The sequence below is a fragment of the Cynoglossus semilaevis genome, chromosome 13, assembly GCF_000523025.1.
Source record: "Cynoglossus semilaevis isolate Cse_v1.0 chromosome 13, Cse_v1.0, whole genome shotgun sequence".
Classification (NCBI taxonomy): Eukaryota; Metazoa; Chordata; class Actinopteri; order Pleuronectiformes; family Cynoglossidae; genus Cynoglossus; species Cynoglossus semilaevis.
This window is the reverse complement of record NC_024319.1, coordinates 12,034,132-12,050,761: the sequence shown is the minus strand read 5'-3', so window position 1 is coordinate 12,050,761 and position 16,630 is coordinate 12,034,132. Positions and strand designations below refer to the sequence as shown.

Genomic DNA, 16,630 nt, shown 5'->3' with positions numbered 1-16,630 from the left:
GTAGTTTAGCCATGCCATTGGATTTCTCTCTCATTTAAATGAATGCTAATTCCATAGGGCTGTCATGATAACAGCACTAGGCTAACTGACTGCCAGTCAAGTTGCTTATATGACATACTGTATGTTGTGGTGCTAGCATCTCTCTAATCTTGTGCAGAGTTAAGTGTTAATACGATAGTGTGGTCTTAATGTCTCGTTGGATCCGATCCACGAGTGGATGTTGATTTCTGGCCAACATCTTGTCGCTCCGCTGCCAAGTTATTAACACACACAGTCTTACACTGTCTAACTATTTACTCATGTAAACCATCTTTACTACATCCTTACAGATGAGCATGAATTACCTTATATGTTTAGATAAGTAACCTCAAAGAGCTTGTGTGCCTTTTTTCATCACTATTGAAGCATTCACTGCAAATGGAAGGTGAATCACCAGCACTACTTTGGCTTATCAGTCACTGTTCTATCAGATCATTTGTTAAGAATTGAAATTCCTGTATTAATTAGGAAGCATAGATGTGGAGTAGCGCAGTGGATCGTTATCTGCCTTTTCATACACACAGACCTCTAAGGTCAGTTTCTATCCCTGACAGGAGCTGGTTAGGAAGAAAAAAAAAACTACACAAAAACCCAACAAAAAGTATTTCTGCAAAAATTCACTCATTAAAAAAGTACAGTGAATATCATCAGGCATTATCATCACACTGGGGTAAAAATCATGGGGTCATTTCATTTGCATAATAACATCAAATGTTTGCAGCGGTAATGGTTTATTTAACATTTTCCGATGCCTGCTGATTAAACGGCTCTCACTAACAACTGTTAACCCATGACTTTTATCACCTTTTTGCAGTGTGAAGTCACAAGTAAATATTCAAGCAAAAAAAGAGTATGATTATAAGCTGGATACATACTTTGATACTCACCCACGTATCTGATATGGAAACCACGTCTGTTGGTGCCGTGATCAGAGGACCAGCGCAGCAGGAGCTGATGACCGGTGGTGGTCAGGCTGAAGGGTGTTTCAATGTCACCACTGAGTGAGGCCAGGTTTTGGCTGTAGATGTTGGGCCCTGAACACAGTAGTAAAAAAACACAGGTTTTTTTCTTTTTTCTTTCAAATTTAGTTCTGTATGTGAATGTAAACTGGACTGTAGTCAATCTAGTTTCTTGAGCAACAGAGATTAGCAGAATAGTAGAGAATAGTTTGGTAGATTTCAGTTTTACATCCGTCAGCTTTGCAGCTTCTTTAGCCGAAACTGAAGCCTTGTCTTAGTGTTGGTTGATTCAAACATAGATCGGTGGATCTTTGGACTGACTCATATTTAAAGTTAAGAAATGCATTAAATATCTCAGAAGAACCCACCATCAAAGATTTCCAAAATGTCAAACTCCTTTTCCGTCTGGAAAAGTTCAAAGTGCAGAGTGATGTTGTAGCCCTTCTCCACGTTAATGAGCCAGGAACACATCTGGAGATTGGGGTAATTGTCAGGGAAGCCTGGACTCAAGATGACACCCGTGGAATCGAAGCGAACCTCATGGGCTGGACATTGTACTGAGGAGAAGAAGAAAACACAGAGGGAGTGAAAGAGAAGAGCCAAGCCTGGTCTGAGGAAAACCAAAGTTGTGGAGGAGAAACACTGGCAAAAAAGACAAATAAATCAGGAGGACGGCAGACTAGAGCAGGGCCCAGAAGAGGGAGCAAAGTTAAGATGAGGTGAGGGAAGCAGAGGTGGGGAAATGCTCTACAGTGACAGCAAAAATTACGCCAGAAAAATAACTAGTCCTGAAACAATTATTTCAGAGAGAGGGCTTTTAGAGCAGAGGGTGAAGCTGGAGACTCTACTGTTGTCACTAGACTCCCCTGACATCAATCCATCAAATAATTATACTCAGTGGGTGAGACAGCACATTTTTTGGGGTGGGAGGGTGGGGGTGGTATGTGTGTGTGTACACGTGCGTGCGTGTGTGTGTGTGTGAGTGCTCAGAGCTCTCTTCTCTTCCTGTAGGCTGACGTGTCTGAAATAATGACAGTTCTGTTCTTTTCCTTTTCCTTTCTGCTGGTCACAGACCATTCTCTCTCAGGCCACTGTTGAAGGAACATGACTCCGATAAAAGGTTAACGTGAACAACTGTTTGAGGTAAAAAGGTCACAGGAAACAATGGGTCATATTTCACGACAAAAAAAAAGAGAGAGACAGAGAGGGAGAGTGAGAAAGAGAGAGAGAGGAAACAGAGCAACATCAAACAGTGTGAATATTTCCACCGGCCAGTCACTGCAAAAAGTGTCAAGGGCTGGAACTAAAAATATATTGTGGCTCTAAGGCAGAGAAAAACAAAAGATTCACGAAGTCAAAGTCAGCAGTTTTCTTGGCAGAAAAAAAAAAAACAAAATTAAAAAAAACAAAACAAAACACTGGTGAATCAGTATTTAAAGAGGCAGAGTCTCGGAGGAAAACATATTTGAATACAATATCAATGTAGAAAAGAAATTAATGGAACAACTTGGTCATTATCAAAGATCCACATTTGCTTCCAAACTAAAATTCATTTCAAATGTATTTATATTCTCTAGATTTGTGAAAACAGCTTTTTTCAGCTAAGACATTTAGGAAGAGAGAGTATCTGTTGAGTGAAGACTTGATTTTGCAGTTGGAGATAAGTCTGCCACGTTTGATTTTTGCAGGAGTTACGGCTGTGTGATGGTGTTTGGAGTTCAGGATGGGATGTTCAGTCGTCAAAATGGCAGCAGTTAAAATCCTCTCTGCTGCACATCTCATGCATCTCATTCACAGATCCTCCGTTTATTATAGCGTTGTGGAACATGTTCATGTCGAATCCTGACGGAGCCTGCACCCCTCCATTTGAACAGAAATAGTCACTGTTGTGCCTTAATGGAGCCGTTTCAGAAAACGGTCTGCACTTTTGATCATTTCGATTCCTGATCTTTGCATTTCCTTCACTAAAGGACAGCAGGGCATGACAAGTTGGACATTTTAGGTCAGAAAATACAGCTGAAAAGTTGTGTTATGTAGTTTTGGTTATTTCTTATTAAATAATTCTCAGTTCATGTTTAATAACCCAGTGCTGCCAGGCAACAAATACAGGTCTGTCTTTTAGAAATAGCAAAACTGTTTTGCCTCAAACGTTGATGCATTATTAAAAAAAACAAAAAACAAACACTAATAATGAGAAATCTAAAATTGTTTCCATCGCCCTTTTATTGCTGCCGTATGAGTTTTGAGGCAACCATTAAAGGGATAAGACATCGCTCTGAGCGGAATATAGCATTGCATTATACTGGCTACAATTGAATTCTTCTAAACTTGAATGTGTTAGAAATGAATCATGTCATTTGCATTTCCCACAATCCCCTGTAATCCATTCTCAAACCACTTGTTATTTGTTCCAGTACTGTATCTTAGATGTTGTTGACAAAGAACGGAGATGTGTTTTGATTGTTCACTTTTCCTTGAGGAAGTTCGCTGAAGAACCTTGATTCATAAAGGAAGCGCTCTGAGAAATTTCCAAGGGTATTTAGGGGTGGGATTTCGCGCCACGCAAGGACATATTAACGTTGCCTTACAAGTGTAAAGCGACAATTACCAGAAGAGTTGACGGCAAACAAAAGCGAAAGAATTCTCTTTCCTGCCCCATCAGCCAGCCGTCAACAGGAAACAGTGGTGTTTGACACTTATCCTCGCAGGCTCCGGTATGTGAATAACAGGTCAACTCAAATGAAGTTCAACTCTGCATGTCCCAAGGAGAGCAATTAGTTCCTTGCTACAGGTGGTGCACAAGGACAGAGCTGGGAGACAGAAAATACAATAAATTCTTCACTCCAATAATGAGGTGATCTGAGACAATGTCAAACCATTTATTTCCCTTTCAAATGTCCTAAAATAGTCGGGACTATTTTTGGAAACGTTAAGGCCAGGAGGGGGTTTTATAAAGAGACATCATTTAGCTGGTAAAGATGTTTACACCACCACGTCAGAATGTTGTTTCCTAAGGTAAATCAATAAATTAAAAGATGGAAATTATGAACTGTTTCTAAGTGAAACTTCTGATGGGGTTACAAATCTGTTTGACAAATGATCTGTTCTGTGTTTGAATGGGAAAAATTGGAATTCAAATGTATTTAAAAACATCTCTGTGTTGTTTGACGTTCACTGTGAATGTACAGTGTTTACTTTTTACTTCCGCTGATTTTACTTTGCCAAGAAATGAGGCTTTTCTCAGAGCAGACATCTTGACAGGTTGGAAAACCACAAGTGTAAGTAACCGCATGAATGACGGCTTGGTTCCATTACGTTGCCTTAATTTCAGGGTGCATGCTGACTCACTGTCACAGTGTTCTGGCGATGCTTAGTGAACAGAACCGATGATAATGTTATTAACGACACACATGTTTTTGTTTGTCCAAACGCACGCCGTGAAAAAAAAAAAAGTCTTGCAAAATACAATCAACTGAAACACAGAGTGTTCTGCCAAAATAGTCCCAGCATACCCTGCCCATCTGGATTTGGCAGGTTAATTAGTTCACTCACATTAAAGTCGGAAATGATTCCAAGTACAGTATGTGAGATTCAGCTCACAGGAGCTCACTGGTCTTGGCAGAGTTATGTGCAAAATGATAACACAAACACAAGAAGGCAGACACACTAACAAGAGGGTTTGAATCACAGGATCTCTCACACTTGTTGGAATTCAGTCTAAATATTCAGTTTAATTTAAATTTTAATACTTTGGTATCTTAGCTAGATCTATATCCTTAGCAGGAAGAGAGATAACGTGAACAGCTTCCTATTGAATGTGATCAATTTTGTTGAGTAAATACATAGAATTACAAATAGTTTCTCCATCTTCATTATGTCTTCATTGCACTGTTTGGAACAATGCAAATAAATAGAGTTCAACTGTATTTGACTACGTATCACTAAAATATCCAAGTATACCGTTCCAAGTCACGTTCTGAAGTGTCAAACTTGTATTTATTAAATAAAGCAGTGAAAAGCAGTCAAAACAAGAAAACCTTTGACTGTTGAATGAGTTTTGCTGCTTCACATCATATTGACCACTGTGACCAACTGAAGAATTAGTCTGGCATGAACCACATAATCCTCTTTCTGCACCGGCATCAACAGGATTTACGCAGTTGTAAAGAATTTATCACTCACAACAGAAGCTGCAACTTCGGTGCTTTTTTTTTTGTGGTTGTTTCTATCATTTACTTTCTCTGTGGAGGACGAGGGAGTGGTGGGGGAGAAGGGGACTTATAAAGTGGTGTGATTGACGCGTGTGTTGTTTGATGGACAGGATCAGTTGCTCCCCTCAGAGGACAGTGTCCCTTACCTCCCTGACAGCCACTAGTCATCAGTTACAGTCACAGGAAGTTTCCCTGCAGCTTTTGAAAATTCCAACCTATCCTATTAATTTCCTGGATTATTCCAGTGCAGACAGTGATGTAAGAATTCACACCTCTCATCACTGAAAACCCCTCAGGTAACAACCAAAAAGGCATTCTTTACTTCAAGTTTTTAAATTGACTTAAAATCATATTTTTGTCAATTTAAAAATGCAACACAGTTCACATCGGAGGCTCCAAACCTCGACCTTTGTCGCTGGATGCTTTCTCACGTCAGACGTGCTGAGCGTCTGCCACGCCTTGATCATCAGTTTGACTTTGATGGCTCATGGTTACCAGAAATAATTGGACAGGAAGACCGGGAACAAAATTACTTTGGAGAAAATCAAAAGATGCTTTTTTTCCATGGCTTTTATAGATCACTGTTTTCAGAGTTGGCACCACAAGTTGGCGTTTGGCATTTCCTGTTTTTATTTTTCTTCTCCATATATTCTCTGAAGCAAACAACAGATATTTCTTGTGTTTGTTTCCCTGTTTAGAAAATCATCTATTGAAACAAGCTGGACAGATAAAACCCTTGGAGCCATTTAGACAGGATTAAGGGGTAAAAAAAAACAAGCTTCTGGCTATTGTTGGAAACACACTTGCCTACGAAGGAAAAGACAGCTACGCCCGCCCACCCTTGATGCACTTAAAAAAGCCATTTGTCTGTGAAACATGCTGATGTGTAATTTGTTTCACACTGATCTATCACAATCTAGCGTTGCCTCTTAGGGCGCTCAGGTCTGTGATCTGGGGTCAGTGGTGTTCTGTCTCTGTGAGTCTTGATAAATTAGAACAGAGATGCTGTTTGCCATCAGGAACTCGCTGGGAGGGACCCTGCTGGCAGTCTGTTAAGTGATGCATCAACAGTAGATGCTGCTGACTGCAAGCAACCTTGGCAGAGCAGCGTTAAACACACAAACACACGGGTAAATCCGTGAACACACACACACATACACAAACGACTGTATGCATACAAATACAATCAGCCTGTGCAGGTGAATGTGGACATTAGCTACAAGTGAAGCCAGTCTTAGAGGAACACGTGAAGATTTATAAACCAACCTTGACAGACTGGTGGGGGTCCATCCATCTGTAGTCTCTCTCCAAGCCGACAGGTCAGAATCTCACTGCCCATCAAGGTAAAGCCTGGCAGGCAGGAGTAGCGGATAATGTCCCCTGTGAGGTCATTTTCACCCACACACACACAGATATAATATAAACAGTAACACAAACAAACAGAGAGAGAGAGAGAGAAAGAGTATTTCACACCAAATTTTCTAATGAAGATTGACGTGCCCCACAAACATGGAACTGAAATTTCAGAGAATTAGAAAATGTGTTAATAGGTAATCTCTAAATAACTTCTTTGGTGTGACAGGACGCAATGTTTATCTGACAAATTAGATTATTTAGTTTAGTAAGTTCTGTTGGAGGAGTACAGTTTCACAGGTTATCAGGTGCTCACGACCCAACAGTAAATCAGCCAAGAAATCCATTCAACAACCATTAAACCTGTTACGGCCCAGTTACACTGCTGTTACACATTTAACTCTGTGTTTTACTTTTCCCTCTGGTTTCAAAGGTTTAACTACAACTTCAATCTGTTTGCAACAGTAGCCTACTGTTAATAAAGGTTCCCAACTGTGTTTACAGCACCCCCTAATGTGCTACAGAACACACACAAAAACGTACGCAACACCTTTAGGTGACATACTTGTTACAATCGAACCTCAATTTAATCCTAAAACCGAGGGTGCACAACACAATTAATTCCATTGTCCCAAAACACTTTTCTCAAATAACTGCGCTCGATTACATCACTATGTACATGTCCTTGAAAATAATCTCGTCCGTCTCCAACCAAATAAATAGACACAGTTCAGTGAATATTAATGGTTACATCATGACCTCAATCTTGTCCTCGTCTGCATATCGTAAACGCCGCTCCTAGCATATGAATTCTCAGCTGTTGTACATAATTCTAAATGATCGTTTGTCAGGAGGAAAGATAAAAATAAAGTTTTGCCACTGCTCTAACGCTTCAAAGTATTTCCAGATAAAATGTGCTTCATAGTAAGGTTGAAGTATGAGAAGAAATTCAATGATAAAAACTTAAGAGTTAAAAAACATGAAGTGAATTATTTAACAGCATAAATATAAATATAAATAATATAACTGTGTTTTAAGTCTTTTTGTCTCACTCTGTCCAGTTGTTGACAAGAAACGTTACCTCAGGTCTGCTGAAAAATTGATTTTATCCGCGTTCGTTCCTGACCAGTAAACAAGGAAAATAAAATAAGACAAACCTATTTCAAACTCGTCATCTTCACTTAGCGTGGTGGCGTTGGCCACGACAGGAGGCGGCTGACAGGTCCTCAGCTGGTACGCTGTTGGTGAGGGGAGAGATACTGAGATCAGCACAGAGGTAACCCCCCCCACAAAAAAACCCACAAAAATTCAAATGTGTGTGTGTGTTGTCATTTTAACTGCATTACATTTTCTAATTTTGCGTCCCACCGAAACATGATTTAATCATAAACATTCTCCCTTCACTGCTTGTAATCATCAAAAACCAATCAATAATTTATCTGAGATGGGAACATTTAATATGAAATCACCGTCTTTCACATGGGCGTTGTGATAGCGTGACTGAAATATAATCATAAGGCAGTATTTATCATGTGTAGTTACACAGCAGAGGCCATACAGTGAAATAAGACGGGCCAAAATGAGGCCGTGGTTTTTACAGCGGGCTAATAGAAACACGGGGAACAATCTCTCCCTGTTCATTACTGCTGCAGGCTCCCTGCTTTGTTGTGAGCTGATGATCAGATGAATAAGGGTCATTACTGCAGTACAGGGCCAGGTCTTTACACGGCTGAAATCAAAGGGGAGGATACCGTAGTACAGCAGCACGAAGAAGCCGCTGGTGCTGAAGTCGCTGTGGAACTTGATGAGGATCTGATTGGCGGTGGTGTACACGCCTTCCTGGATGGAGCTGCCGCTGAACTGACCAATTTGAGGAGAGGTCTGGTCCGGTCCATCCCTGATACAGAGAGTGACGAGAAATAAACAAGGTTATAGAAGGGCAAAAGACGGGGTGGGAGGTGGAGTGATCAACGAATAAATAGTGTTCCGACCTGGAAGGATAAAAGATCAGGTCAAATTATCATTCTGTTGTTATCTAGCCTTTAACAGTTACTCAAAACTTTTGTTTTACTCTGTCATACCAGAGCAGAGGTTCATAATTTCAAAGTACTGAAACCATTGAAAGAACATCTTGTGTTAATGGGAAGTTAAGTTCAAACTAAAGTGGTAAAAACTTGTTAAAATTCTTGGCTTTTTTAAAGACTGCTACGAGAAATCTGGTTAAATTTTAGTCAAACAGAATAAAGTGGAAAGAAGAAGAAAATATTGTAACAATTACACTGACAATCCGACTTAGAAGAAGAAAAGATTGTAACAATTACACTGACAATCCGTTAAACAAAATCTTTTAAAACTGATGCTTCTGGAAGGTTCAAAGTTTGAGTCGTAACAATGTGTCGACAAAACCTGGGCTCTGACTAAGAGACAGTGAAGGGATTTTTTTAGCCAGTCACGTCTAACATTAATATTTTGTTAATATTCAGAGATAAATCTCTGTTAAAAGGCCAAATGTTTAATTCACCGGAGGCTTGTGTTAACATTTTTGAGAGGCATTAGTTCACGAAAGGTGGTATTTCACAGAGGAGCTGAGAGCACATTCGTGTCCAAATGAAAATCTGGGAGATCAGACAATGACTGCTGTAAAACAAAGATGATTTTATATTCAGTATTTATGTATTTTTTGATTTTCTGATTTAAAATTTAAACTCTAATTGCATATTAAAAAAATACAAAAACTATTTGATTTTAGTCCTCATTTAATTTTAATTCAATCGTATTTTTATGCATGCACAAAGCAAGAGATGCTGTTCAGTCTATTTAATATTCCAGCATTTAGCATTTGTTTATTATGGCTTTGAGGCCAGGTGAGATCATTGGCTTTCTTACGACCAGTTTCACCGAGCGCATGGTAGTAGGTAAGACTACTCCTGACCAGATGACTGACATCATTTGGGTTAGTCACAAATAAACCACATACATCTACCTGCTGTTTTAGTCATTCTGTTCCAGAGATACACAGAATATAAATAATCTAGGAATGATTACTGATTAATCCTGATTAACCGAGATTAATCCAGATTAATCCACAGCTGCCCTGGGATTTGCATTAATAATATTAACATATATTTACAGTAGGCGACGATTTCCAGCAGATCTTAAACTCCTGTGGACTCTGTTGACAAGGATAAAAACAGTGTCCTTAGAAATTTGATTAATGGTTATTTTAAAATCCTGCAGCAGTGAATACCACCGAGCGTCAGTAACTGTAGCCCCAGGTAGCAAACTGTAATTGAATCATGGTGACCTTTTCTAATTTTCACCCATAATGAAGGTGGGTGGGAGCCTATTATACGTGACGGATGGGTGGGCTCATAAAAATACGAATCTAAATGTGTGACAGTATCAATGCTGATCATTTACCCTTTCAGTGTATCTGAAGGATTTTGTATTAAAAACATATTTTTAAAAAAAAGGTAGCTTTGAAATTCCAATTTGAACATTTGAAGAAAGAGGTTTGAGTGACAATGATAGATATTGGTCTAATGCCAGTGATGAGTGAAGCTCCTCCCTTGGCCCTCGATGGCAGCCTGTCATCTTAGACACATCTCTTAGACAATTTCAGGCTAATTTGAAGGACGGCTGTGACTGGGAGGAGATGCCAGGAGCAGACCGCAAAACATATATATTTAAGGTGGACTGGCTGGACTTGGAGATCCTGTCAGTGACGAGTCCAGTCAGAACTGTGGTGATGTGAGGAAATGTATGTGTTCTGTATGGGTAAAAAAGAATCTTTGAAGAACACTATCAGTAGCTCTGTTTATTGATTCAAACTGCAATGTGTTTCACTTAAGGAGAGAAAGTCCTGGTATATGATTCAATCTTCCTCTTTTATTTTTATCATGAGGTTTAACTATTTCCATTATTCCATTATTATCATGTCTGTTGTACATTTATCTGTGAAAAAGCCTGGGAAAATAATAATAATTTCAAGCCAGGAAACTGGTTTTAAATTCAGATGATGTAGCCAGCGTTGGAGGTGTAATTTAGACACTGTTGACCTGGATGATCTGCACACTAAATGTTTTGGGGTTTTTTTGTATGTGTGTTCATGCTGCATGCAGGGGAGTGAAAAAAAATGTTATTTTAAACTGATCAGCAGAATAGGGAATGGCAGTCAGGCAGGGAAATGAATTGTTGCCACCAGGGGACAGATTGTTTATGCACTATTTCATTTGAAAACACCAGTGCCAGTGGCTCCCTCCTCCTGCCATACTCTCAAATGTAACCCCAGATGCTGGAAGGCAATTCCCTCCCGTCTCACCCATGAGGGCAGCTCCATTAGACCCTGAGGCTCACTATAGTATTATGGTAAGAGGCTGCAGAGAGGTAGAAGGAGGTGGACACACCAGCAGCCAGACACACCAGCAGCCAGACACATATGGGTCAGTCAGTCAGACAGTCAGTCGGACAGTCAGTCAGACAGTCAGCCAGACAGTCAGACAGTCAGACAGGCAGACAGTCAGTCAGTCAGCCAGTCAGTCAGTCAGCCAGTCAGTCAGACAGACAGACAGTCAGTCAGTCAGTCAGACGGTCAGTCAGTCAGTCAGACAGTCAGTCACTCAGTCAGTCAGACAGTCAGTCGGACAGTCAGTCAGTCAGTCAGACGGTCAGTCAGTCAGTCAGACGGTCAGTCAGTCAGTCAGTCAGACGGTCAGTCAGTCAGTCAGACGGTCAGTCAGTCAGTCAGACGGTCAGTCAGTCAGTCAGACAGACAGTCAGACAGACAGTCAGTCAGACAGGCAGACAGTCAGTCAGACAGGCAGACAGTCAGACAGTCAGGTACGTTTTCAGGCATAATGGCAGCGTTTGGAGTGATGAAAAACCTTCTCCATGAAAAGCTCGTTTGTTTTGTTTCCACATAAATACAAATAGAGTTGTCATCGGGGCACGTTTTAAACTTGTCACCGAATGGTCATTTAATTACTGGAGTTAAATATCTACCGTGAGGACATGCTGACTCTGCCTTCTTTTGGTTAAGTTTCATCATGCAGCACAATTCATTTTGTTTTAAGAGGAGGCCTTGAGGAAATAAGTTGTTAGAGTGAAAAAAAGAAATCTATAAAGGTTTATACCAGTTGACCCGGTCGGGAGGGGAATAATAATTGAAGGCCAGGGTAAGTCAATGGTACATAAAAAACAGAAATGCATATTGCAGTGCAAGCAAAGTTTGGATACGCTGTTGTAAATAAAGTGGCTTATGAATCCACCCTCTATTGTTTACTTTGTTTTCCTAGTAATGCACTTTATTTACACTGACATGCAATTAAACACAAGGACAAACAAAGTTTATGGTAAGTCAGATACTGGTGTGTGATCTCTTAACAACACAAACACAAACACAAACAGAGTGAGCGTTTTCTACCAAAATGTGTCCACCTGGCCTTTGTCAACATTTATAAATGTCAACGTTGTCATATTTTAAGATTGATTGAGCGACCTTTAACAGAGATATCCAAGCAGAAGCTCAAAGTTTTCTTCACCGAACAAATTTTGATCATATCATCAACATTACATATTTATATATATGAATTAATTCTTACGGTCCCCTTTTAAGGACTTTTGGTAAATTGATTAGTGATCCACGGTGTGTTCCATTTAGATAATACATAACTCAACCAAGAAGCTGTCGAAAGTCTTTATTTCGCAGCTGGTAGTTGCACTAAGCTGCTCAGCACTCTCGTAACATTGCACTCTGGTTAAATCATGTCCTTTTTTAGCTTTTGGCTTAGATAGGCTTTATTGCTAATGCACTGCTTTGTTGATGTTTTTTTTACTTCAATCAAAGGCCAGCTCATTGTAAACAGTCACAAGGAACACTCCTTAAGGTGGAGCTGTCCTTGGTGCTGATTTGACTTCTGCTGCTTCTGTCATCATTTTGAAGTATTTTGTGAATTTGCTAATGGGTTTTCAGCAGATGAGGAACTGTTATTAGCAGAGGTCTTGGACACTTGTCACACACACGGTGGCTTGTTTGGAATCCAATCCACACACATGCTCTGGTTGGAGGTTAAATACAAGCTGACAAAAAAAGTCAGGCCTTACCACACAGTGATGTAATCGTAGATTGGCTCTGTATTTATGACAGAGAAGTTGATGTAGATGCCATAGCCAGGAGGTACTCTGACAGTCCACATACAGTCCTGGAAGTGTGGGTACTCTGCTGGGTGTCCGGGTGAGTAAATTGTGCCATTCATTGATGTAATATTTCCACCACAGAGAGCTGAAAGGAAGAAGAAATAAGTCAAGGCAGGAATAAAAATGCAATCTTTGATTGAGTATAAATAAAAAATGTGACTAGCTATTAACAAAAACAGGGAAAAGCCTCCCAGAGGGCATTTTTAGTGATTTACATATTCTGAAAGTGTAGTATCTTAACCTTCAAATAATGTCTAACACATGGAAATATAAGACATGAAAATATTTGAAACTGTAGTCATTTCAGAGTTGAATGTTGACTCAAGGTAATTCTGTTAGCAGTTCAGACATGGAGGTTCCTAAAGACAATCACCAACCTGGAAGAACCCATTCTTAGTGACTTCAGAAGAGGATAAATGGAAGAAATAAATAAATTCAACCCCTCTACAGGAAATGTGGTAAGCTTTGACTTTGAACTATAGGGCAAAAACTTACAAAACTTTCCTCTTAATCAAATGAACAGCAAGTAAGGGGGCAATACAGTGGCCGCAGAGCAAAACAAAAAGTTTAAATCCCACTCTTTATAGCTGTCTTGAAACATAGATCACTGCGTACTGATTAGGGAAAAGATGTCATTCATCATACCTAAGAAACAGCTGAGATGTCTCCTTGAAATTTACAACACAGACAGGCCTAATCAGCTTTGTAATAAAGTCCTGCAAATGCTCCATATTTCATTATAATGGGTCTGTATCAGTTTATAGTTCTGTGAAGCTGAGCTACATTGGTGGTAAAAGTGAGTCATATGCTTCAATTTGCAGAAATAAAGAGTCTTCACACAGGCTGTATTATATACCCCTACATTTAAATGAACTTCAAAGTTTTCATTAAGGGTTGGCTGAGATGTACAGTAAAGGCAACTTCCTCCTGGCTGAAGTCACCGAGCCTGAATGTAGAACAAAGAACTTTCTAAATGTGACGGCTGGTTGTTTTTACCTCATTGGTTTTGGAAACAAGCACAGAGCAATTCATGGAATTTGCTGATAGTGTAAGTTTAGGTCGTTTGCCTCTGTTGAAATGACATTTTGTTATTCTAAAACATTAGCCAGTCACCTTCACAGCGAGGAACCGGGTGATTCCAGTGCCTGCTGGCTCCATGCAGGCACGTGAGTGAAGGCTCTCCGAGCAGGGTGTAGCCCGGCAGGCACTCAAAAGAAATAGTCATTCCCACGCTGTATTCTTGACCGATCACCACGCCGTTACGGAATGGTCTCGGATCTGGACACCTCTGTAGCTCATACGCTGGGAATTAAAATGAAACAGAACCAACCAAAAAGTACAAAATTAGTTTGCATATTAAGTTAGACACTGAATAGTATTTGTATAGGTGATCTCAGTTTGAATGTGAACCAACATGATACCCATCATGAAAACCCAGGTGAAAACAAAAAGGTTTCTTTTGCTCCTCAATCTGCTGAGCTTTAGTTCTGCCCCCTGCCACTGAAAATCCTTACAATGTTCTAATGTCTGAACTGTCAAAGAAGAAATCCTTCCACTGCTCCTGCCTCAGTAGATTAAAGAAATACTCTGCTGATATTTCCAGCATTATTACTATTCAAAGATCTGCACTTCAGCCTTTCAACAGAGGTCAATATTGATTTCATTATCTACCTGTATGTAATCTGACCGCCTCAGTAAATGTCTCTGCCGGACTAATACCAGCCCCAGATCTCCCCTGTCCCTGAGAGATGGTTTAGTAGGGATTGTATTAAAAACTGATATTTTTATATGCACCAGTTTTGACTTCCTTATGAAAAACGGCCTCACCCTGGTACACAACATGGAAGCCAGGCTTGTTCTGCGAGTAGTCACTGTGGAAGAACAGAGTGGTTTCGTGGGTGGTGCTGAAGAGGGAGTTGGGCACCATGGGGCCGCTAAAGCGATCAATCACACTTCCTGTCTCCAGGCTCCCACTGCGCACCTCCAGGTAGTCATGAACAGGCTCTGTGGAGAAGTTCAGAAACTGCAGATGGATCCCTGAAAAAACAGATGGAACGGGTCATTGTTGGAAACATATTTACTGAATATGTGTGATAATATTACAGTAATGTTTGAACACACAGAGGAGAGGAGAGGAGAGGAGGGGGAGGGGATGGATGAGAGGAGAGGAGAGGAGAGGAGTACAGACCAAATCCTATAGGGAGCTGAACTCTCCAGGTGCAGTCCAGGCTACTTTGGTAATTCCCTGGAAAGGCTGGACTGAGAATCACACCAGTGAAGTCTGTCAAAGAGCCTCCACACTGAGCTGAAGGAGACAGAACAAGGAGAGGTGTCTTGACCACACCACGACTCAGTAGAGAAAAAAAAATCAAATAAATCACTATAATGAAGCGATAAAGGTTAAAGGACTTTTCTTTTTGTTGAAGATACAGCAGCTGTGGATTTCTGTGTAGCCATATGCTAGCTGCTAACATCCAGAATGTTGTCCACTACTTTACAAATACACACTGCACCCCCTTCCCTGTAGATTGTGGTATGGTTGCAAATTTACCTCATTTATAGTGTTTGGCTTTTTGCAATCACCGGTTCTCTACTTTACTGGCTTTTTAATTTTCTACGCTTCAAAGTCACTGAAAATAATGAGAAGAAAGTCTTTTTTGTGGCCATTGATCTTATATACTGCTGTGAATCAGCAAGTTTTTAGAAGAAAAGAAAACACAGAAAGACTCGTATATTAGAAAAGGAAATTACATTTATTTTATATACGTTAACTGTGTCATGTCTTTTTATATTAATATAGGAATACTGTATACACAACCCATGGCCCTCATCTTTTACCGTTCACATTTATTTCCATGTAGGACAATCAGGATAAAAAAAGGTGAATGTTTCTGCCACTTACAGTAAAGATGTCACTTTTAATATTCCCCCACAGCGCTCTGCTGGTGCTTTCTCCAATCCCAGGTAAAAACCAAGGACTGACAACTCAACCATCTCCATTTTTACCACACAGGCAGAACTTGTGGCATGACCTGAGCTTTTCATTACTCTGTACAGTTGAGGTGATTCCACAGTTCTGTGTTAGACCTTCTGTTGTTCACAACAGATCATTTGATTCAAAAACACGTTTTCTTTTTCTTTTTCCTTTTTATTTCCACTACTGTTCATCTTGATTCTATCGGTCACAACACAAAGACCTTGGAAAGGTCGCCGTGGTTGGTCTACACCTTCATGTGTCTGTGTTTGAGCACATCGGTGACTCTTGCTTGCACATCTCTGCTTGACTGTGAGGATTATGGCCCATGAAGGTATTTGTGAAAAGGATAACAGACTAAGGTGCACCTCCAGTTTGACGGTGCACTAAATGAAAATAAATGTGCCGATCCGTATTCAGGAAAGTACCCTTATGCTCAGCAGGTAGTGATTACTTCACACTCCCTGCTGCCTCACCCACATGTCTGTCTTTAAATTTGTGTTGGAAAACACCTCAGCTTTCACTGATTATACGTAACTCCTCGTTCACCCCCTCTGGTGCGTGTCCTAATCGTTTGTCTGAACCCAGGCGTAACGCAGTTATAGCTGCTGGAGGCTCATTTATAGGAACAAAATATGATATTTATGAATGTGCTTTTAGAATTTGATTGAAGGTTCTATATTATATAATTGGGCAAAGTTATGTTTTTTAGTTTATTCACTTTCATCATGTACTTTCATGAGGGGATTTGCCACAGTGGTCGATGCTGGAATCCCAGCCAACCTTGTGGTGATAGGTGGGAGTCCTATCAAGCACCATCCACCATTTCAATGTAACACTTTTGTGAGTATAATGTAAATTCAGTCAAAAGAATTTCCATGAAGAACAGAGACACCGTG

At 40.2% G+C, this 16,630-nt stretch overlaps 1 protein-coding gene across 1 annotated transcript in view; it reads right to left on the bottom strand.

Moving 5' to 3' along the window:
• The window catches only part of LOC103388616 (CUB and sushi domain-containing protein 3), a 189,517-nt gene that overhangs the window by 52,157 nt on the left and 120,730 nt on the right, over positions 1 to 16,630 (bottom strand). Inside the window, exons 40-48 of the mRNA XM_025061476.1 lie at positions 14,946 to 15,062; positions 14,585 to 14,794; positions 13,871 to 14,059; positions 12,665 to 12,842; positions 8,314 to 8,459; positions 7,720 to 7,800; positions 6,476 to 6,589; positions 1,367 to 1,555; positions 927 to 1,073 (exon numbers count right to left, since the gene is read on the bottom strand). Of these exons, the coding sequence (XP_024917244.1) occupies positions 927 to 1,073; positions 1,367 to 1,555; positions 6,476 to 6,589; positions 7,720 to 7,800; positions 8,314 to 8,459; positions 12,665 to 12,842; positions 13,871 to 14,059; positions 14,585 to 14,794; positions 14,946 to 15,062 (1,371 nt within the window). The remainder of the gene's footprint in view (positions 1 to 926; positions 1,074 to 1,366; positions 1,556 to 6,475; positions 6,590 to 7,719; positions 7,801 to 8,313; positions 8,460 to 12,664; positions 12,843 to 13,870; positions 14,060 to 14,584; positions 14,795 to 14,945; positions 15,063 to 16,630) is intronic.